Below are 24773 nucleotides of genomic sequence, written 5' to 3'. Positions count from 1 at the left end.
TCGCAACCCTTGTATCTTAGCTTCAGGAAAGGCTGAAGTGTTCCTGGCATAGGCTATTAATGAATAAAAAGCATGTGAAGTTCAGTGATCAGTCTGCTGCATAATGTCCCAGGGCAGAGATGAGTAAAGGAGCACTTTAGAAAAGAAAAGGGAAATAAAAAGAAAAAAAAAAAAAAAGAAAAAAAAAAAAAAATTAAGCCAAGTGGGGTCTGTACTTTGTTCTTATATTTTTACTGGCAAAAATGCTGCTATAGACTTCTGCAAAGCTTTATAGTTCTCAATTTACCATGGCTCTTGGATCAAGATATCAAAATGTAGTTTTAAAAAAAATCCAGAGTTGCAGAATATGGAAATTATTATGGTATATACTAGACAATCCCAAGATTTGTTTTAAAAATTTGGAGTCTAATAGACTCTTCTACTTTCTTATTGTTTATACTCTGTAATTAAGTCTCTGTGAAAGATACAGGACATGACTTTACAGTTTATCTATCTTAATTCTTATTCTGCGATTTCAGGATCACTTGATCACTACAGCTATTAGTAAGATCATGTTTTTGTGTAATCATACATTCCAATTTTTGCCATACTGATTTCCCTGTTCTGAAAGTATTTTTTAGAGGAGAAGAAAGAGGACTGCTGAAAATCAATAACTTCGTTTTAGAACAGTCGAGAAGTATGTATTTATCTTTTTTTTTTCATTAAGTGAAAAGTAGTGGGGGGGAGGGGGGAAAGAAGGAAGAAATCTTTGGGCCTTAAGGAATATATAAAAGAGTAGTGGAGTTCTTAACTTTAGGTGATGACCATGATATGAATACTGAATTAAGCATATACAGCAGAAGTCAGAGTTATATGTTACTGATTGAGAAAAGTCAAATGGTAAAGAACAGCCCAGCTTCGTGTTTGTACTCTGTTAAAGCTCAGAAATTTTTTCATATTATTCTTTCATACATATATATATTTGATATAATTTTCTTTTCTTTTTTTTTGTTTTTGTTTCACATACTATAAATGTTTTTAAAGACCTGAAGTAGAAAATTAGACAAAATGAAAAAATATATGCATTGAATATAATCCAAGCTGAGAGCTAAATAACCGTATACCATTCACAACACGAAGAGTTCCATTTCAGCCAGTGGAAATACGCTGGTGTGAGATCAGTTCTTGATCTGTCAAGATCAGTCACCTAAACAGTATGTAAAAACCATACATTTGCAAGGAAAGACAATCCTTTAATTGCTAGTGGAGGCTGGTGACATCTGAAAGTGGATAGGCCAAACTGTCATAGGTCCGAGATCAGAGCCAGTTCAGAGCATCTGGTAAAGATCACAGAGTGTTAAACTCACATCTGCCTGTGACGCAGAGCCTTGTCAGTGAACTGCAGTCCTGTGTACCGATACGCACAAACAATTGCTGATTTTAAGACCATGCATTAAGTAGCTACTTTGCAAACTCCATTCTCTGTCTTCAGCTTTCGTGCAGTATCAAGTGGTCCAGGGGACAAATGGTTATTCTGAAGCTCTTTCATTTAAACTGTATAAGCAGAAAAAATTTACTTGGACTTTCTCTTTTACACTTTTCTCTACATGTATGAGCATGTATTATTCAGTTGCATACAAAGCTCGTCGGCTTCGTATGTCTGTAAATATAAGGGCTGTGTTGAACAACTAATTGTACGTTGTTGTAATAAAAGTTCTCAGTGTTCCAGTTAACTGCAAGTATTTGGAGCTACTGAAAAGACTGACAAACAAAATTAAGAAGCCATGCAGAACACCTTTGTAGTTTTTAAGAAAAAATGAATTTCATAGAGCAATATATGGATATTGGTAGAAAATCATTTCTGATTTTAATGATTTGAAGGAGAGTTTCATATGCGTGAAGTGGATTAGGAAATATTTAGTTTATTAATATAACCTGCATTGTTTATGTGAATCTGTTTGGCAAATATTTTTCCTGGGTTTAGAATTTGTTTTTATGTTGCTTATGCTCTAATTAACAGAACCCCACAATTCCCAGACATTGCAATCTAGTACCTTTTTCATATTTGTCCTCCTGCAAGTTTAATATACAACCTCCTTTGAGACTACATGGTAAACTGATGCCCCAAAGTTGTGCACCAACATTTACACCTTTATTATGTAACAGCTGTTCAAAATGCCACATTGCAATGTTCTCCTTCGCAAGCTAACAAGCGCAATATAAGCTCACAAACAATGTGTGCAAGAAAATAACCTCACTAATAAGCCTTCATTGGAGCTTCTGCTGCAGGTCTTCTCTGAATGTGTGCTAATTCTAGGGTAAGGTTTCAGCAATGAAATCCCAAAAGAGAGGACTCCAGGCTTTCTGAGTTTTTGCACAGGCAGCTGCACTGCACTTCTCCCTGTGACCGGATGGGTGCACAGGGACAGGCACTGCCTGCACAGCCTCTGTCCTGCCTTCGACTTTGGGGCACCCTCTTGGTGGCACGAACTTAGGAGATGAGTGTGAGAGAATCTAGTATTGCTTTCAGCTCAGACTGACGATGCTTACGAGACAACGGCTAAGGCATGCCAAAACTTGCAAATCATGACATTTGCTTAGTTATCCGGACAAAATGAAATGCAACAGTGGAATATGGTTAAGTCCAGTGCACAGCTCTGCCTCCCATACTGTGAAAGGATGGGGTAGCACTGGGCAGGCATGGGATGAGAGTGCATAGTCTGATTAACTTCTGTTATAGTGTCAACTCTCCTAAATTCAGCCAGTTTAAGAAGCTGCCTTGAACTAAAAATCAGAAAGACTGTCTGCTGCTTACTGCCACTGCTGCCCACCCTCATCTGCTGATGCCTTGCTCAGATCCAGCCACTTTCTGCTCACACCTGCAGGTCACGTGTGCCACAGGGGCTCAGGCAAGGTGGAAAGAAAGCGGTCAAGGACAAGAACTTGTGCTTGGTATAAAAGTGTCAGACAAAGTCCTGAGAAGCAGCAGAGAGGGGTTTTGGAAAGCTGAGAGAATGGCAAGCTAAAGAGAGAGCTTTCTCCCTAAGCAGGCCGTATCCAAGAAGCTATTTGTGGCCTTCATTTTTAGAAAATAAAATCTGCTTGGAATTGAATTTTCATTGAAGCTGCTTACTGAAAAGCTGAAAGGCCCCATCTAATCCTTTTGTTGCTTTATCAGGTTGTTCTGGGAAAACAATTGCTTAATATGTTATACGGAGATCAGTTCTGACAGTATTATGTTAATGCAAGTCTCAGAGCAGATAGCAGCAGAGACAAAAATGTTGCTTAGGAAAAGTTACATCATAACAGAGTCCTACATAGTAAGTTTTGTAGTTAGATTTATATGCTGAGAAATCAAGTAATCACTGATGTTTCATGCAAGTGTCTCCAAAGCTTGGATTTAACTGGATCATATCAAGCGAGGGAGAAGAAACAGAAACAGCTTTCTAAAGTTGGAAAAAAACAGGACAGGAGAGCAGTACGGTACAGGAAGAAATGATGTGTGATGCACATGGCATCTGATTTCAATATGATGACTTTTTCCGCCCTCTTTGAAAATGTATCTGGAGTATGCCATTTGTTTTAATGTCCATGGATTGCTTGATTATTAAATTAAACATGACTTCTCTGTTCCTATCAACTTAGGAAAGATCTGCTGCTTTTGTAAAGTTACAGATGGATTTTTCAAGTAGATCTACAAACCATTAATTCAAATAATTCTTATTATCTTCAAAAGTTATTCCAACAAGTCTGGCACCTTGCAGTAGCTTTGTACCTTTGCGGTAATTTAAGAGAAGAGTTTGAAGATTGTTGTTTCTTTTTCTCGCTTTGAGATACGGTCTTTCTATTCTTACCCCTATTTGTTTCTCCCCTGGTATTTTGGCTGCCAGTTTTAGTTCTTTGGACAGCACTGTGGTCTTTGAAGTCAGAAGAAGAATGAATCTTTCCACATGATCAATAGGCATTTGGCCACCAAGTCTCCACAATGCTATTTTTAAAAATAATTACAAAAGTTTCCTGAGAGAGAAGAGAATAAATTCTTGAATGGCTAGGCATTCATCAGATGAGGCTGAGATAAGCAGATAAAATAGGGAGGCTGGATCAAACCGCTACAGCATTAAATTTTTATGCTTTTAATTTTTTTTCTCGAGGAGGATGAGTTAACGCTTGGCCCGTTTGTAATATATGCTTGAGGGTTTCTTTTCTTTTAACATATTCTTCTTTTTCTCCGTTGTTAATAACAAGTAGTGAAATGCCAACGTCTCCCCTTAAATTGCAGCCCTTTTAAGACATGCATTCCAGTTGGGACTGGCATGCAGAACTTAAACAGGATAATGTCATAGCTGTGACAGCCAAGGATCCATGGGGCTCAGCTTGCCAGCCTCAGTCAAACGCTAAGAGTCAAGAAGTTTTAGGGGACTAAGAGAAAAATGCAAATGTGGGAGGTGAAGAGAGGAAGCATGAATAAAATGAAGATAGGGCTCATTTAAGAAAAATCTCAAACTTATGAGATTTGAAGTATAGACAGAGCTGGCAGTGGAGGTCTGGCTGATGGACAGGCTAGAGAGAAAGAAAAATCTGGTAGCATTGTTGCACTGACTGTACATGGAAACCAGTAAATAGAGAATGAGTCTGCCACAATTCATAGCTTTTTCCTACTCTGAGTGCATGTGGTGCTACACTAAAAATGCAGATTAAATAGGACTGCAGCGTATCCTTTCAGGGAAGGCTACAAATGGACAAATTTACTAGAGAAATGTAATAATGCAGCTATGACTGCTTAAAAGCCAACAAGAATGTATATTGTATGCACCTAATAATATGTGTTTCTCTTTTTATGAAGACCTTTTATTTGGGAGGAAAAAATAAAAGGTATAATTTATATGTTTGTTAGATTTCTCCCATTTTAAGTAACACTTTTTTTTCATTCATTTAATGCAGGCTAGAGATAGCACATCCTCATGCTCTCACAAATGCATAAAGAAGTTTTCAGTGTATCTATTTAGTAGAAGTAAGGGGTCTAGTCATGAATTACAAACAAGTTGAGAGTATAGTAAGGATGATCAAAATATATAGATATTTCTAATGATAAGAAAGCACCATGGGGCACGTGAGATAAAGGAATATAATACAAACTGATATGATAAATTACCCAACAATGCAGATTGTATCTTAATTGGGTCTCCCTGCCTGCAGTCAGAGGTCTCTGCTTAGCCCCGGTAAACCAATGAGGCATTGCAACTGAACTGAGATTCTCCCCTAAACGTATGGAGTTAGGTGATCAACGTTTTCATGAATTGCAAACATCAAGTGGTTCACATTTTGGTTTTAAAAAGTGAAGGTGTGTTCCTCCCTAGAAATCAGCCTCATTAAATCAGTCTTTTGTAAATCTGGTTCTTCCAAGTTCTGCATGAACACCAGGAGTATGCAAGAATAGGATTTTTCAGCGTATTAAATCATCATATACAGAGTTCAGAAATTGAAAGCAAGGGTAGCTTAATTGTTTTCAGGCTGTAAAAGCTGTCAGATGTGATTTGAATTTGTGGGAAGTTTTCAATTCAATAGTTTTGCTCCATGTCAATTTAATTTATTTTACATGGTCTGTGCATGTTATTCTGTTAAGTGAACTCCCCGTGTATTTTGATTTTGTACAATGCAATTGCATTGGGGTATTCTGTTTTTAACTCTTTATGTTAAAACAACTTCAGTGATCAATGTGAAGAGTTATGCGTGCTCCCACACAAAACCCAGCCAAAGAAACAGAGAAAAGTATTAAAAAAAAAAAAGGCAAAGAATTTCCAGTCCCTCACAATATTTTTCTTGAGCTCATATTGTTACTCCTGTATGAGAAATGTTCATCTAGAGGGAGGTCCTTAAGGCAAATGCTGCCATCTAGAGAGAAACAGAAAGAAAGTACACAATGTACTTAGTGTTACTTTTATTTCCAGAGAGCCCCAGGAGGATCTGGACAGGAGACCCCAAGATGGACTGCAGTGTCAGAGATGGGAGACATTGGGATGCCTTTCCAGCAGCTGTTGGCTAGAAGTAGTCAGGTAATTCACACAGACATTAAGCAAAAAAAAAAAAAATAGAAAACTCTGATGAAGTGGTTTGAGTAGGTACAAAAAATAATGAATGACTCTTCTTAGGCATTTAAAATTATTTCAGGATTGAAGACTTTTTTCCTTACCATTTCAATTTTTTTTCTGAGAAAAGCTTTTATTCTAAATTTATTTTGTTTGAAGGAAGAGATGCAAAAGAAGCTTGCGTTATTTGCTGTCTGTTGTTCATCTACCTCTTTTTTTCATGTCACAAAGCCTCTCTGTTTACTCTTCAGCTGGTTTTTAGAATTAGGATTGCAAAATTCAAATAGAATGACAAACACACAAAGAAACCACTGAAAATACCTGAAAGACAAGAAAGAAAAGTGGGGATTTACCTTGTCTCAGCATATTATGTGTGCAGCTATATAAACATCCCAGTGTGTTCAAAGACTGAGCTATGCATGTTAAGCCTGAATAGCAAAAATGAATTCTTGTAGGTACTTTCAAAACTCTGCCAGCAGTAGCATTTCTCTGGGCATAATGAAGATGACTCATTACAAACTAGTGAGTGAGAAGAGCCTGCAAATAATTCTACACATGCTCAACCTTGTTATACCCATTTATTTCTCTGAAATTATTTGTACGGAGTTAACCATGAGTGATTCAGTGTTCCAGTTTGAAATGTTCAAAGAATAAGCCTCGTAAAAATAAGGTGGGTGTAACACATCACAAGTGTGCTTTTCTTTTTTTTTTTTAGACAAGTATGTTTCAATGTCAATGAGTAAAACAACGTAATGACTTAGAAAGCTCACTCTGGTATATTCTTAATGGCCACTTTTCTTTAGTATGGTACGCAGTTAATGGCAAACTCAACTACCTTGGTAATGATGTAGGCAGGCAGCATGTGAGAAACAATATAAGGCAACCTCCGTGTCTCTCCTCTGGAGTACCCAAAAAATGTTTGAAGTCTTAGAGTTTAGGCGAGTTTAGATGCTTCTCCCTAAGTTGTGTCCTGCAAATGGAAAGGGAGCATGGGAAGAGAACCATAATTTTTTCCAAGCGTGTATTTGCCGAGAAGTGTGCTTACACTGTAAATGAATTTGGATTTTCGTCTGAAAACTGTCAAGGGGCTGGAGGCCTTTTGAAGAAGTACTAGTAATCATTCCAGAATTTTACGTATATTTATAACATATATAATGGTAGCAGGTTCTCTGTGACTTAGGAATTGCTGAGATTGAGGGACAGACGTTTCTCCTTATTTTCCATGTGAAATAAAAATATAGAGATCTTCAGAGCTCTGTAATGAATTCAAAGTAAATCATTTCTCAAACTGTTTTTAAATATTATTTGATAAGTGAGACATTGTCCTGGCGGTTATAATGCATATTGGCATCAGTAATATTTTCCACCTGGAAACATTTTTGTCCCTCATATTTCATATCCAAACCCTTTTGTGCAGTATGATTATAATGTAAATTGCTCAAGGATAACCTATACACAACACAATGGAGTCAGAGGAAGGCTAGTTCTGCCATCCACCATAAAATATTCTGAAATCGCAGAACAGATTCTTCTTTTCTCCACACCTCTTCCCAGACTTTTGATGCTGACATTTGTATCCAAAAGCCTGGACAGATGAAACTTCGTTCCTTTGTTCTTTCAGTTCTGATGTTAGCTGGTTTTTAAGCACATGACATGGTAACTAATGCAGCAGAAAAGCAATGCTTACCAGCCATTTTTATTTCATGGATGAGGAAACCTCAAGTTTGAAGTTGCAAAGCAAGAAGCTCAATCTATCCCTTTAACTACACAACAAATGGAATATGATTTTTAATATATTTTCTCTCTGGCTGCCATAGAAGATTAGAGAAATGAAATATAGATTTCATAGTGAGGCAAGGGCATGTTTTGAAGTGGCAGTTCCATATGTTACAAAAAAAGGAAAAAAAAAGGGAAAAAAAAAATCACAGATGCCTGAAAATGATGGGAAGCTTGTGATTTTCCACAAACACATGAAAACTTCCCAAAGGCAAATTCCCTGCTTTCATCAAAATACCCACGAGTCTCTTCTATTCCCTAGCATATGGTACTGTCTATAAAACACTTCAGCCTTCCAGAATGCCAGTGATGCAATTCTACATTCCTAGATTGGGATATTTTTTGCTCTTGTTTAGGATTATTTATTTACTTTGCAAGACCCTTCTCACAGTTCTGTTCAGAATGATCGGTTGTTTATTATGACTAGAGAGAGCGGTATCTTAGAAAAAACAGATATGAACAAAATAGTTAAGATAGATTAAGAATGGGTTTGCAGTAAGCCAACCCTCAAATTATTTATGAGATTTTGAAAATGCAGATGGGATCTTTCATCCTCCTCTTCATTTTTTGTTCTTTGTGTATGGACTTTCTGTTTTTTCCAAGGATTGCTGAACATAGTCATGGGATTGTATGGACAAGGGTCATAAAATATTCCAGTGTAACTTCATGTTGAAATTACTAACGTAGCAAGATTCAGAATTGTAATTTTAGTTCATAACAAATCCAGCACCTGTAGTAAGATTGCCAAACCATGGATTTAATTGGGAGTTTGTGAGTTCTCACATAACTGCTAAATCTGTCCAGAAAATGTGCGTTCTCTTTGGGTTTGGTTTGGTTTGGTTGTTTGCTTGCTTGCTTGTTTGTTGTTTTTTGTTTGTTTGTTTGTTTAACTCTTGGCTTGTAGCATGTAATTATAATGGTTAGAATTAGGAATATTACTGTACAATGAAAATTTCCAGTTTCCCACTAGTAGTGTTTTTATTAGTGTGTAGGATAAGGAGCAAACTGAAGGGAGGGAAGGAGCTGGATACGGAAATAGCTTTGGGTCCGTGAGGCCAGTCCTAGTCACACACACAATTGCTCAAGGGAAGCTACAATTCAGAGCAGGCTTGAGAGACAAGAAAGAAGCAGGGTCTGTTTTTAATATGTGTCTGCATCTATATTATGCTGAAAAGTCTATGAAGCTATAAACTGAACAATATACACTACAAATTCATTTTCTCTTTAATGCAAATATAAGGAGACTAGAGTTGCATAGATTTTTAATGCCTAAAATTCATCCAGTTCCAGGATGAAAATCTGGTATCACAAGAAGTCAGTGGAAAACTTGCCCGCCCCAGATCTAGTAAGCTAATAGCTTCATTATCCAGTGATCTTTCATCTTACCATGTTTTCAAACTTATTTTAAAACAGCTTTCCAAACAAGGAAGCTTCACCTGGAATCTAGTTCATGTTAAAACCCGCCCACATGAAATGTCTTATTTCTGAATGTCTCTGCACTGTTTATAGAGTGAAGATGGTCCTGGATTCAGAACAAACTCAGGACTAATTTTCATATAATTGAAAAAAAAAAAAAAAGAATTTCTCCATAAACTAGGTGCTTGAAATTAAATTAATAGCACCTTCTGTTTTAGATACCCACAGGATGGAATAAAAAAAATAAATCATAATTTATTTTCTGCTATATTTGCTGGGCATATCTTTGGTGACTTTTATGTGACCTTTTGCTGGAAACAACTGGAACATATGCAATGCCTATAAACAGGTATAGGCATGCACAAATGCACATATAAATTAGAAAAGGTACAACTGCCAAATGCGTCTAATATAGCTGGCATGAACAGCATTAAGTTTTCTCTCTTCTACCTGTTCCAGAACATCCTGCTGAATTTAATGGTAAGCTCTTCCCAGTTCTTCCTTTCTCTTCCCTTCTTTTCCACATTTAGTGAGAAAGAGATTGTTTAAAGTCAAAGAATGACAGAAATTTATTCCAGAGAATACACTGCATTTTGTTTGATATTTTTCTATTTAAGTTACTGTCAACGGTGAAAAATAGGTACTCTGTTATATTTATTTTGTAGAAATTATACATTAAACAAATTGAATGACAATATGTTCAGTTTATTCCTACAAGTGTCTGTTTAGATCTAGTAAATGTGATTGCTTCTTAGTAGTCCTAAGTTCTGGTCCTGTAAAGGGGTTTTATTTCCATTCACTAATATATTACAGAATATACAATATTCTTCCTTTTTTTTCCATTGAATAAAACATGCTAGCCCAGGTCACATAAATTTGATCTGTTCATAAACATAAAACATTTTAAAACAGATGAAAGAAATTAGAAGATTCTTTTAGCAGTGGTTTGTAAAAGGGCATTTTACAGGAATATATTTGAAGTGGACACATCGTGTTCTACAGTGCCTTTCTTTGTAAAGACATTTCAAAATACAACTCCATGCAAGGTCAGTGTTACAAAAGAGCGATATGGTGCCACAAGAGCGGTGGTAGTTTGTAATTGCTTTTTCTTACATTATATAATTGGACAGTAATGTAGATTTAAAGATATGAGTGAAACTGCAGTGAGAACTGAATTATGAGAGTGGACAGGATCTGGAATCTGTTGAAGACTGGAGATAAAGTCACTTAATTTTGGAACAAGCAGTACCAAATCTGAACTAGCTGAAATGTTGATTTTATTTTGTCTAAAAGATGGCATCCCCAGGATATAAATTCGTAACACTATTCCTAAGTGCTTGGTTCAATACTGACATATAGGGAAATCTTCCAAGAAATCAAGGCCAAGAACATCTATCTTATTAGACATAAGCATTCCTTATTTAATAACCATTTCCAGTGACACAGTTTGGGCCTAGTTTTACAGCTGTTTTGTTCTTCTTTGTATATTGATCCTTTCTGTCTCACTAGACATCAGATACTGATTATCACCGAGTGACCTACCACAAAGATTTGTGATAGGAGTTCTCCACCTACCTCTAGCAAATGTGACAAGAGGAATGAATTGTTGACAGGTTTCAAAAGACTCCTCAACATTTCTTTTTGGATTTAAAAAAAAAAAAAAAGTTTATTAAGTAAAATTCAAAAGAATATTCTACTTTCTGCAAACAAATTAGTTTGTCCTGTGTGTTGAACTATGCCCCCAGTCACTCCTAAACCATTGTTGTTGCCTGATTTGATTGTCCAGTGACCTGTGCTTGGCTTCTGTTTGTGCTGTCTGTGCTTAATGTTTGGTTTCCATCTATCATGATACTACCTTTCTCCTGAATGATAAACTCTGCATTCAACTAATAGAAAGAGCTATAAAAATTAACCTAGTTAACTTTTATTAGCTTGTTTTGGTCCACTACAAACAGGGTGCGACAAGACGCACCCCTGACCCGAGCACCTTCATCATCAACTTCTGCCATGTGACATGTCTGGCATATTCCAGATAGGTGGAGCTGATCTCTAAACGTCATTTCAAAAACACATGGATTAGGCAGTCTCTTGCTCATAGTAAAACATGATGCAGAAGAGTCTGAGCTATATTTCCATCGCGTCCCGAGCAGACCACGTAGTAGAGCTGTGAAAGCTAGTATAGCTTCCTGTATAGCACGGAAGGACTTTTACAAAACTGAACAATTTATTTCTGTTTGGACTTGCTGTCCATTCCGTCCTGGAAGACAAAATGTTGCACTCACACACTGGGACTCATCTGGCCAAAGTCAGATACCTGCATCTAAACTGGTCGCTTCTGGGAACTGTTCAGAGGAAAGTAATGAGTGCAGGCCAGCTCAGTCTGAAATACTTGTTGAAATATATCAGATGAATAATGCATAAAAATGGTCTACAATTCTTTGTTGTGGGGAGGAAGTAAGTATTCTACTCGGACTCCAGTCTCCAGTGTGGATATCTCAAGTTAGGTGAGCTGGATCCCACCCATTAAACCTTTGTTAGGCCTATTAATGTGGTAGCATTCCTCAAGATGTATGTCCACAGTGAAAATACTTCTAGAGTCTACTGGCATTTTTTTCCTTTAATCAAGCTGTCTTTTTCAGAACGTATTACATATTAATTCCATTCCAAATCTAGTCACCATATTTTAAAATATGTACATTAGAAGTGCTTTCAGCTTTCTTAAATACAGGCACAAAATTTAAAATAAATAATTAAATTGCAAGAACCTGAAAGCACATCTAAAGTTGCAGAGCAGGACTGGTATGCAAAGAACAGACTGTGATCTGTGGATCATTAAACTACCTACACATACCTTAACCTAATCTCTGGGCAGTAAAACCTAATCTCAGGGTCTGTCTTATAATGGCCACTGTTTCTCATGCTTCAGAATAAGAAGAAATGATTTCCCTTCTACTTACAGGTTAAATCCTTGCTACTGATGCTCTCTGATGAAGACTGAATTAATGGGATCACTAGAGACACAAAACCTATTTTGCCAAAATGCAGACAAACTGTCAGCCCCTTCATTCTTGCTCCTTGTTTGAGGCAGCACTCCAACTGCTGAAAAACTGCTGAGAAAACCGCTGAATAATGTGATAAATTGAAAAGAGTGGGTTTTTCAGCTTTCAGAAATTCTAGAAGATTGATTTTTAAATTATTTCAAAATAAATTTGAAAACTACTGCAACTACCATTTCCATCCAGGTGAATGGATATTAGATAATTTTAATTTAATGATTTAATCGACTGCAGGTTTCTTAGACATTTTGCCAGTCTGTTCTGCAGTGAACTTATGTGTTATTATGCAGGCATACATTGTTCAGCATATATGGAGCTAGCACGTCCAAGGCTATCTTAACCTGTCTCAGAAATAACTAGTAGTTTATTTTTCCCTCTCTTAAACAGGCAAACATACATAATTCTTAGGATTTTATCAATGGAGGCTTCAGTTACAAAATGAGCGTATGCATCTACAAAATTGGTTTGCTGTTTTCTAAGGCTTTGTCTCGACGTCTTAACATTAATGCATAGAAGAACTCACTTTTCACACTGAAAAAGCCTATTTTCCCATTCTCCTTCCCTCCCCCAGCATTGCCAAATGTGTCTGTAGCTTGATGGCATCTTTCCAGAGAGCGATGAACAGGTCAGATCAGCAACCAACTTTTTATCCATTGACATACAGACTGACTGATGGAAACTTCTAACAGCCTTAAGACTTTAAGCCGCAGTACAAGAGTTTACATCAGACCCTTCACAGAAGGGGAAAGCCGTTTAATCCCAGAAACTGTTAAAACTTCCCACAAGACAAAATAAACTACTGTGGTATAGGGTTTGTGTATTCTATTTATTATTTCTAAACCATTCAGTATGAAAGATAATAAACTTAGATCTCTGTGATTTTTCTATTTAATTTGGCATTGGTACTTGAGTGATCTGCCTCAGATGGCAAGACTTTTATTCTCTGCCACTCAGCTTTCCCTGTGAGTGCCTTCAATTGTCAGGTAGTGTTGGGAATCTTGCTCCCTCGTTTCATTGCAAAAGAATGATGTTTTGAAAGTTGAGTAATTTTGTGTTGCAAGTTGGATTTCCAGCTATCACTTAGTTTTAAGATAAAATTGTAACTTTTCTTGTATTATTACCTTACTACAAATATCAGTATGAGATTTCAAATCCCTTAATATTCAGTGGAATACTTTTACAGTGCAATCTATGAAATCTAAGAAACCTAAGCATGAACCAACTTCAGCAGCATCTATCGCCTGTTTTTAGTAACAGATGCAAAAGCTGTCTTGCATTCTGCTTGCCAACCAGCAACCAGAGCCATGTTACTGCCAGCCTGCAGCTGGTATCTCCTAACAATGATTCTCTTCCAAATGCAAGAAGGGTTTTCAATACTTTTTGTATAGTTTGTACCCATAGAGGTTAGATGAGGGTGTGACCATTTCCTGCAAAGTACAGCCATTAACACAGGACTGTAACTTTTGCTAAAAATTACATTAGAAGGTGGTGGCGTGCTGTTAGGGAGATCATCAATAAATTCAGATTGCTCAGATATTTTTAAAGCCAACCAATATGTATGAACCAATGAAACTTCTAATATCTTCATTAAAAGCTTTAATTTCTCATTATTCGCATGATTATCCAGATATTCTAAAATGACAAAGCACCAAAACCCTCTTGCAAACCCTCTCTACACCATTTGCATTACTTCACAACTTAATATGATTTATGTGTGTCATCATTTGAGATCATAGCAGGCATACATCATCATTTAAAGATGAATTTAACAGAACTGTCCAATTCCTGACATCTTAATTCTCACTCTAAAGAAATAAAAATATGTCTTAGATAAAGAATTTGCTGTCCATTTTTAAAGCTTTTTGTTTGTTCATTTTCACTCAGCCTAGGCCTCATTTACCACAGGATTTGTGCGGGATCCTTCTGGAGTGCCTCAGAGTTGTTAAGTGACAATCTAAAAGCCGATTTAGGATTAGCTAGCTTAACCAGGTGAACTGAGGGTTTCACTTTGATTGGGTAGAAAAGCCGTAGCTGTGCTTGGAAGTCCATATTGTGATACTGAAGGGCTTTATCAACATCCTGAGAGGAGTGCATTCAGAATAGGTGATGATGCGAATCTCACTAATCAGTGAAGGATTATCTGAGGCTCAAAGCTATACTACTTCTAATTCCTTCTTCATGACGCTGTTCATGCACTGCAAAATGATCTAGTGCAACACCAGAAGTATAAATATTAGATGAGACTCTTCAGTATCTTAATTAGCACTTTCGAAGGGAGCAGTTCTTGAATAGCCAGGGTTAATCAGATGTTTAAAAAAAAGCCCAAACCCAGAAACATAGCAGAAATCTGTGATGATTTCAAATGTACAGTGACTGACACCATGTCATACACAGCACATACCACTTTACTAATTTTAAAAACAGTTCCAGCATCAACTCGGATGCAAAGTTATCGACAGGATTCAGTATTTGTAGTATTTCTAGTCCTAGTCCCCCTCCACCCCATCACTGTGTTGAAGAAGGCAATCCTGCATAGCTCTGTCCTCTTATTGAAATATGTGAAATTCGCCATTGTAGGACAGCTGTTGTGTGGACTAGGAGTGTACTCATAACCTGCAGAGTCATTTAAAATGGTTTTCCCTATACACATGTTTTTAAGCAGAAAAAAAAAAAAAAAAGGAGAAAACTCATGAAACACTGAACGTACAATTTTTTTGTTGCTTTTGTGGTTTTTGGTTGTTTGTTTATTCTCCCAGTGCATTTAACAGAGTAACAAGCTATGAAACGTGGAACTAACAACAAAACAAAATTACCATTTCCTATCAAAAATCCTATGCTTGCCATTATAGTAAATAACAGTTTTTCTGAATTGGAAAACTCATGTATCTATTTTTATGGAGTCAATATTGGTGAAGCAAGAGCTTCACTACACACATTGTCAAAATGACAGAACAAGATATCTTTAATTCTTAACATCCAGTTAGGTCTAGTATCTACAAGACCACCAACAGAGTAAGGGATTGTTTCCCAGCACTTCTTGTAGTGTTTTATATTCTTCAGTATCCCTGGCTTCTTACCATACTTGTTTTAGTCTTCTAGCTTGCAAGAAAAGTATTTACAAGTAATTGGCACCTCTTAAAATTACACCCTCTCCTCCTGCCCTGTAATTTTAAGCAATATATAGAGGAAAGATGGGCCATGAATAAAAACTCAGATTTGAGGAAGTCTAACCACCAAAGAAGTACAAATACAGGATTTGACTTTGCAGAATAGGATTATTCATGGAATATCTCCCTGTAATAAAATTTTTAAATGGATAGCTCAAGTTTTTTCATGTTACAACATTTTAGTTTTTCACTTATGTAAATGAAGTTCAAAAAAAAAAAAACTCTTTTATTTTACCAGAAGTGTCATTACTCATTATCAGAAACATCCATTTAAAGTTCAGAAACAATAAAAATGGAAAACATCTGTCATTAAGGGGGGTTAATTTATTCTTAAATTGTATTGCTGTATGTAAGATTGTGTTCCAATGGGTATACTTCTGCTTAACATTTGAAGTACAACATGTAAAGCCCACTTTCAAGTGGGCTTGCAATATTTCTATGAAAAGCAATAAAATAAACATCTTAGAAACCAGACATTTTAAACACAAGTAATGTATTTCATTTTAATACTGTTTTTAAAACCAGATAGCGAGGTTTTATCTCCTGCTTTCTATGATACCAAGAAAACATACATCCAGGTAGACTTCACATATTGTGTCAGAGGGCTTCCATTTCTATCACTCCTTAATGATGAATGAGGTGGTTTTTCTAAACAAATAAGCACTTCAGAGAGTTACCCTTGACAGGGCTGTTAATCCTGGGAGTCCGCCTTATCGTTGCAGAATTCAAGGGCTGAAGTTGTACAGTATCCCTGTACTGCCTGTCTCTTACGCTGCCGCTCTGGCTGAAGTTGGGACGTAGCTATTTCACATCTTGCATGTAAGGCCATGCTCAGAGCTTCTGTTCTGGTGTGCTTGCAGATAGAGGGGCTTATCATCTTAGTAGGCACTGGCCCTCTTATATCTGGCGGAGTTTCTCATTCAGATGGATGTGTTATAATCAGGCTGCTTTCAGTGGTGTCTTGTTTCCCTTGCAGTCTTTCTTCAGTGAATGCAATGAATTTTGGACTATAATGCAAAGCTTTCCTTGAGTGTTACAGAACATCAAGGCAAGTGAGATCACATTTTTCTGTCACAAATGTATTAAAGATATGGCCCATAAGCACAATAGGGCTTCAAAAATGGCAATTTTGAAAAAATGCAGAAAATCCGTCTTACAAATTTGCATACCTGGAAGCAGCTATTGTGCTTAATATCACCATTAAAACTATAACACATTTCAGAAGAAACAGCTTATAGTGTTATTCTAGTGATTAATTGTGGAATCTGGACCCATTTTCACATGATTGAAAGCCATTATCAAGTAGCCTTTCAAATTTCTTTCATCCTTTTCCTCTATCACCTCTTAAATCCCTTCCACACCACCTGCCACAGAAATTTGGAACACCACCAGGATCATTTGAAAATAACAAGTGAATATTTTTTCATCCCCATCATGTTTCTTATCCCTTAGAAGGCTGAGAACAGGCATGTGACATCAGCTGCTGTTTGAAAATCAAAGTATAATGTGTTTTCAGTTTATAAAATATTCAAAAGCACAGGCTAACAGGCTAACTTTAAGAAATTGGTTACACTGCTAGATAGCAAGAGCTGTTTGTCCCTTTTATCTATGTTACTTCTCCCCCTCTCCTTCCCCCCCCCCCCCCTCGTTTTCTCCCTTATTTTTTTCTTAAGGACTGAATGCAAAGAAAATGTAAATTTTGATGCCTTGGGCCTTGGAAAGATAGAAAGGAAAAAGATAATGCCAAAAAATAAATAAGGAAGATGGGGCAAACAGAGGGTCTCTTTTGATGTGACATCAGTAGTTTCATTGACTAGTTTCATTGCTTGTCCATCCAAAAGATCCCTAATGCAAAGTATTAGCTTTGCAAAAGCTTTTCTGAACACTAGGAATGAAAGCAGGCATTTATACTGTACTAACTTTCATTCCAGGTTCTCAGAGCTCTGCATAAATAAGAATTGTCAGAGGTACCATGTGAGATAGATGTTTTAGCACCCACTTTACTGATAGGATACTGCGAGGTGCAAACGGTTAAGAAGCCCAAGGATACAGGACAGCATTCCAGGAATACTGAACAGAAAATGAATGTTTGGGTCTGATCTTCAGCAGCTGTTTTCTTTAGGGGCAGGGAAAGCCCTGCACACAGAGCTGATAGAAAATACGCATGCCATCACTCTCGGGAGCCTGCAATGGAAAAGGCAAATCCGTAAATGTAAAAGGTGAAATCCTCGCTGAAGTGATGAGGAACTCCTGACTCAATCAGAGCTGAGTTTTTCTTTACATGCTTATTTCTGTTTAGCCCATAGTGTGTCAGAGTGAAAACGCAGACTTAGGCTGTAGTTTATTTCCATGGTTTTGATAGTGCTAAAGCCAGTATGAAAAGTTTTCTGTCCTGCTTTACTCTAGCTTCATAATCCTGCATAACAATTTGTTCCCTCCTTGGCTGTACTGAGGTAGCTGTATGGAGACACAGGTTATAAACCAGGTCACTGAACTGATCCTAAGGATTTTTTTAGGTGAGATGAGAGGAGACAGAAGATTTAGTTAGGAGTGTTTTGGCTTTTCTAAACCTAGATAATTTTACTGATCTGGATTATAGCAGATGCATCAGACAGTTACAGAAAGTACTAGAAGTAGGGGATAAACTGAAGTGGACTGGTGTTGCTGCCTGGGAAAATATGTTAAACGTGCCTTGAGAATCAAAAGCATTTGGTTGTTTCAATACTGCGAGTTCACAGTGAGCCTGTATCTGTACGGGTCCTATGACAATGGAAGTTTGATGCTGGTTCAGGTCTGGAAACTTCCCTTATAAAACTTTATTTTAAATAAATAAATAAATAAACTAATCTGAATGGAGTAATGGTAGAAAGGTGTCAGCTTTCAGAATTTGCTGTATACTGCTTTGATGAAAAAAAAAAAAAAGCAGGCTTTTGAGAGAGCCTTTCTCTATAAATGCACGTGCAGTGGGGGCTGTGTTACTTCTTTCTGATCTTGAAGAAAGGTGACCTGCAGTTTTGAGTGTACTATGCTAAACCTGGTTTTCTGTATCATATCTCAGTTGGCTTTATAGCCCTTTATCTTTTAGCTAAGCAAACACTTGAATATTTGCCATATCCCCGACATGATGTTTCTAAAACCTATAAATCAAAAGAAAAACTGCAAATTAGACTCAAAGTAGTTTTTGCTGATGAGGATGCTATTTGCTTTCAATAGATATGTACCAATACAGAGGCAAATACACCTCTGTTAATTACTCTTATTTTGTCTTCATGTATCTATTGATTAGGACATTTATCTAAAGAATAAACAACAGCATCTTGGACAGTGTTATCAAATGTGATGTAATCATGGCATACAGAGATTTAGTCATATGTTTTCCTAACTTTGTTATCTGGCAAACCACATCATTTTCTGTTTAAGTCTAGCCTTAGCTTTGCAGTATTTAACATTCTTTATTTTATAATAGCTTAGATGTGACTTATTTTGATGTGTTTAGCTTTTTTATGTAATTGATTGGGACAGATGATGTTACTTAACTGTCATCTAGTCATTTAAAACCTGTGGGAAAGCATTATATTGACTGAATTTTATTATAGGATGAGTATATAAAATTGATTTAGAGTGATATGAGGTTCATGTTCTCCATGCAACACTTTTTACTATAAATGCTCATTCATACTGGCTTGAATTTTTTCTATCAACCAGGCAGAGAATGCCTTTTTTTTTTCTTTTGTATTTTACAAAGCCAAAGGTTCGACCTGCAGTTAGAGTAGGCAAAATGCTACACCATCGCGTATCTGGTCTTTGGAAACCCCAGGGTCTGCTCTAGCTCCTACTGAAGTCACTGGGAGTTTTGCCACAGATTTCAATAGGACTGGGAGGAGAGCCTATGTTTATCGTTAACTGAGATATACTGAAGCTCTGTTCACAGTGAATTAGAAGGACAGGTCTGAATTGTTTCAGAGGTTTATTATGTGCAGGCTGCAATTCCAGAGAACCTCTGTTTACAGGAGGAAAAAAATTCTGCATTCCTTGTACAGTCAGAATTTCCACTGAAGTCAATGAAATCTCTGCCCTGAGTAAGAATAAACACTTTTGACCAAAGAAAATGATTTAATGAAAAACAAGCACATTAGTGAAGTGCCTGTTGGCTGTGTTCCTGTATTTTCTGTCATTTGGATCTGAAGAATTATCAGGGTAATGGTAGTAAGCTTCGGTTGTTGTGTTTCTTACTGATGGTCACTTTACAGTGACTGCATTGCCTTTCTTATGGAGAGTGTTTAAGCAAAAAGAAAGAGCAGGAGAAGCTATTTAACTGGATTGTCAGGCAAATCCTGGTTGATTCAAAAGATGCTGTCCTGCCCTCACTTCCTTTCTTGTTGCTTTCTGTTGAGAACCAGATCCACCATGTACCTGCAAATTTATCTATGCCAAGGATCCAAGTTTCTGAACAGCGTGGACTTTGGGGAATTTTTTCCCTTTGAACATCCCAGTCAGACATAGCCTGGTCCTAAATACTTTTCAGGTATGAATATGCTGAACTTGGTGTCTGAACAATTCTATCATCATGAATTTACTTCTTAATGCTCTTTCAAGATGATTATTTTGTGATAGGCATGCCAAGTCCTACAATACTTGGCCAGCAAAAATTTCCAATCACAATTTGAGGGTTTGTGACTAACTTTCTGTTGAAACAGAAAATAAAAATAGATGTTTTAAATGAAGCAGATTAGAATTAGAAATTAATTTGTCTTCCCTACTAACCCTAAATCGTCAGAGGAAGTATAGCATCCTAATTTGCTCCATAACTATGTGATAGTATTTTGAGTACCTTCTTTGTCAGGGTCTTAGCAGCACTGATCCCTCTGTGTCTTTCTCCTGCGATGGGAGCCAGTCACATTCTGTAGCAAAAGTAATACAGTAGGGAAGTCCACAGGAGGTGAGGAGTGGGATGGAATTATTCCCATGTGTTTTAGACTGTTTATCAAGCTTACTGGTCTGATGTACAGGAGAAATGATGTTCCTAAGATACATGTAAACCCTGTCTTTGAAGGCAAAAGCAAGTGCTTAGAATTTGTGGAGAAGCACCGTTTAAAAAAATAAAAAATAAAATTACAAAACTGAAAAAGTAATTTCAAATTGGAGGTGATATACTGCACATTGAGAGCAAGAGATGCTAAGAAAACAAAAGACTTAATTTGAAATACATTAATTTTTCCACAGTCTGTATTATTCTCTGTCAAATATACTGGGAACACAAATCTGCATCTGCATTGATTGGATGAATTTCAAAGACCTTTTACCTGCTCTCTGTTTGTGTTGCCTCATATCTTTATGACATGGAATGAACTGCTTGGCGCCACGTTGCTGTTATCCATTAACCATTCCTGTTTTCCTAATCATCTTAGACTCCATCTTTCTCTGTCCTATCTGTTATTGTCTTCTGCAAAGAGATGTGATGTTCCTGTAGCCTGTTCTGGTTTGCATGACATGATTTGTGTTTCTGCCTACAAGGGTTTCTCTACTGAACCCTGTACATTATCTTCCCCCAGCGCCCCCCTCCTCTGTAACCAGGAGAAGAGGGTCATACATCTGTAAAATGACAGCACTTATGAAAAATGGGAGTTTGGTACACATGGCTCTCATCAGACACAGACTCATCTTCCATGCCACAGACACTACTTGTTTCCTTGCAATGCAGACTGGAGCTGGAAACACAGGAAACACCTAATAAATTGCTTGACCTATCAAATTAACAAGTCATTAAGAAACTATTTTGGTAATCAATGAGCAAAGCAGAATTGTTTGCTTTCTGGCAGAGCAAGAAGAATGCATGGAGATGGGGCCATTTTTTTTCTTCATCACTGTTCTATAAACAGCGTTTAACTGGATTGTTTGTTGCAATACATGGAAAAATGTGAGAAATCTATTTTTAGAATTAGAACTCTTAAAACTAGAGGTGTACATTGGCTTAAGTTTGTGGCAGAAGTACAGCAATCAAAGAAACTTGGGTATATGATGCTTCAATTATGGCATTACTGTCTCTGGTGAAGGTGTTAATAGTGCTGATTATAATAAGTGCATAACAGAAATAAAATTTTCTGGTTTTAAGATGAGTACAAGTTGAAGTCTCTGTAGTCCCTAATCATTCAGCCTAGAACAAAAAAATCCAAAGAAGCATAAAATTTTGCAGTTCTCATCTAAAGCACCTAATTAAAATCAAAATAAGTAATTATCAATAAATCAAGAAGCAGCCATTTTCTTCTGTCTGATGTGGCCTGAGATGCAGAAATATGCTGGCTCTTACTTCTGTTTAGAAAAGGCACATGCCTGGGGCTGCTGAAAAGTCTTGGTGATGTCTGTGAAAGCAACTGCCAAGGATAGTTGGAGCACATGCTCCCCTGTTGGCCTAAGGCAGAGAGGAGCTGTGAAGTGAGACCAGGGCATAAAAATATGAGACAGAGTGGAAACTTGCGATTGTTGCAGTGATATCTGTAACTGCCAAGGATGTTACGCTCATTTGAGCTTGTATTGACAGCAAGGAGCCAAAGCAGGTGTCATTTATGTTGTAAGCTTAATAGTAGACACCTACTTGAATACCCTGTCAAATTGTGGGCTCAGTAATAATTAAATTATTTGGAAATTTAAACAAGGCCAGCAATCTTGCTGTTACAGTGACATCCTCTTGCCTTTCTTGGACATTTCTGTGGAGCTGAACTTCCTATTAATAATTAATAACTTCCCATAATAGTGGACCTTTAGTAAGTTTTCATCAAATCTGTAGAGCCCCTAAGACATTATGCATCATTCCAGCTGATCATTTACTTCAAGCACTTTTTTTTTTCTTTATTAAATAGAAAGTCACAAAGTTGAAATGATGGTATGGAAGCAAATAGAGCTCTGTAGAGGACAAAGGTATTAACTAGGAATGTCATTTTCTCTCCATTGCCCTTCTGACAATGATAGGATGGAAAGGTTGCTGTTGAGGAGTAAATGGGATAATGCAGGAATCCTGAAAAAAATATAAATTCACATTGTTACAAAAATTTGCAACATGCAAATTTTCTTCTTATTTACTGAAAAAGGGATCGCTTTGAAAATGTTTGTTTGTTTTATCTAAACTCAGTTCTATGTTTGTAGTCTCAGTTCAGCAATGTACTTAAGCATAAAGATTTCAGTAACCTTTCCCAAGTTTTAAAACTCTGTATGTGCATAAGTACTCTCCTAATGCCAAAAACAGATGATAGGTTCATGTCCCTCTGTCTTTGTGTAAACTGTGGTCAGACACAAGAAATTATACCTCATGTGATTATTATAATAATTGAAAGTGGGAAGAATTATGATCGTGAAACTTTGCACTGAATTCCAGCTGGGATACGAAGATGGGTTACGCTGATGCTTGTTTACAAATGTCTAAACCTCGAAGTGCACCAGAGTCAGTGACTCATGGCCTCATCCCACACGTGCTGAATGAGCATTGCCTTTGTGAGTTGCTCATTAATGCAAATTCAGGATTAGAGCGCTTGTTATTTGCCAGTACTTCATCATTTTTGCTAGTTTAACAGTGTCAGAATTTAAAGCAAAATGCTTGAAAGAAAATACAACACACAGTTGTTCCTCAGAACAAAATGCCTTGCATATTAGAAATTAGCCATGTTACTTATTGCAACAGTGTATGCTTGGATTTACTCTGGGAGAACTTAAATATTATATTGTTGCAGAACATACAAAGACACATTGCAATTTCAGAGTATTAAGCAATGTATCACTTTTTAAGAGGAAAAATACTGAACAAAAAATAAAATAAAGTAAAATAAAACTATTTGCCAACTGTAGCATTTAATCAGCATTTTGTAAGAACAGTTTGTGCAAGTAAGCACTGAGTTATGGTAATTCAGTTTCTATTCTCCAGAATATTCCAACCACAAATTGTGTATGATACTCATTACTGTAACATTTGTTTGAAGCAGGATACCTTCATGTAAGATGAATGAATACATTTAAAAAATACTTGCATCACAAAAATGCTAAAAGTTGTTTGCCTCCATTCTCAAATTCTGACTGAAAGACACTACAAATCCTGTGGTATCAGAGCAGGTGCTATCAGATAACCAAGATTTGACTTCTAGTCTTTTGTGTAATAAAATCACATTTACTCTTTTTTTAAATCTACAGAATGATTGAGAAATAATTAGTGTTTTCCTTAAAAGAGCAGAATCAAAAATAACTCCTACATTTGCATTCCAAATCCTTCCTTAGTTTAGAAATATTCCTCCAAGGTTCTGTTTATAACAGTAGTAGTAGTTCACTTATTCATAATTCTACTTTTCAGAAAGATAAATGGCTCTAGATGAACATTTTCCAGTTTCCTCAAGAAAACCTCACTCATATCCAGACATTGTTCTCAACAGCAAAAGTCCAGGTTAACCATATAAACAGCTGATAGGAGAGCAATGAAAATGTTATTTGAACTTAATTTTACTTAATAGTAACAGTAATAATAGCCAGTTCTTTTGCTTTTTGCGTTATGCCATCGTTTCGCTAACTTTAATGCTGCCTGGTATGTTACTGTTTAGTTCATGGGAGTTTATGTATTTCTGAAGACAACCACTGGTTTAACAGATGTTTGTTTTAAAAGAGTTCCTTAGCAGTATAAATTATAGTAGACTAAATTGCTCATTTAAGGGCATGACAAAGTGACTTTCAGAGCATGCTCTGGTATGCGAAGCAAGCAGGGTAAGTGCAAAAAGCAGTTCTTGGGTCTCTATGAAAAAAAAGTCCTCTTCCTATGTTTTAGAAAGGGACTCTGTCATACAAAAGTTATGCCTCCTGCTAAAGTAGTTGAACCAGCTGCGTCCCATGTGCTGAAAACACTCTTGTCTCTTATTTCTCCTGTTCAATTATTGTGTCTATAAATTGCAGTGGGCCACCTGTGCAATGCACTCATCCAGAATAGCCCCAGAGGAAGCATTAACATATCAAGGCTCATAAAGCACAAATCCTTAAATGTAAAAACTGACACTTTCATCCTACTCCAGCCTACATCTATATAGACATTAAAACAGAAAGGACTAAAGAATATTTTACTATGCAATTTGAGGGCCCTGCTCTCCTCTCACTGAGGTCACCAGCAGAACTCTCGATTTTTGTTTGGGAATGGGATCAAACTATAAAAAGCATGAATTCTGGTTACATGTTTTAGAAACTTATTCTGACTTCTGCCATCTATCAAGTTTGATGATCCTATAAAATTTTGAAGAAAAAAAAAAAAGAGGAAGACTTCTGTTCTTGAC

The 24773-nt window shown here is 36.7% G+C and overlaps 1 protein-coding gene across 6 annotated transcripts in view; it reads left to right on the top strand.

Annotated features, from left to right (window-relative positions):
• Positions 1-24773, top strand: part of LOC310898403 (uncharacterized protein) — a 211840-nt gene that overhangs the window by 128007 nt on the left and 59060 nt on the right. For 2 of the 6 annotated variants that reach the window (XM_083833419.1, XM_083833422.1), the window contains exon 3: positions 5928-6032. In XM_083833419.1, the coding sequence (XP_083689545.1) occupies positions 5928-6032 (105 nt within the window). The other 4 variants (XM_083833421.1, XM_083833420.1, XM_083833424.1 and 1 more) reach the window with 4 other exon arrangements.

The sequence above is a fragment of the Anser anser genome (assembly GCF_964211835.1).
Source record: "Anser anser genome assembly, chromosome: 4".
Classification (NCBI taxonomy): Eukaryota; Metazoa; Chordata; class Aves; order Anseriformes; family Anatidae; genus Anser; species Anser anser.
The sequence above is the reverse complement of the archived record's forward strand: the minus strand, read 5'-3'. Positions and strand labels throughout refer to the sequence as shown.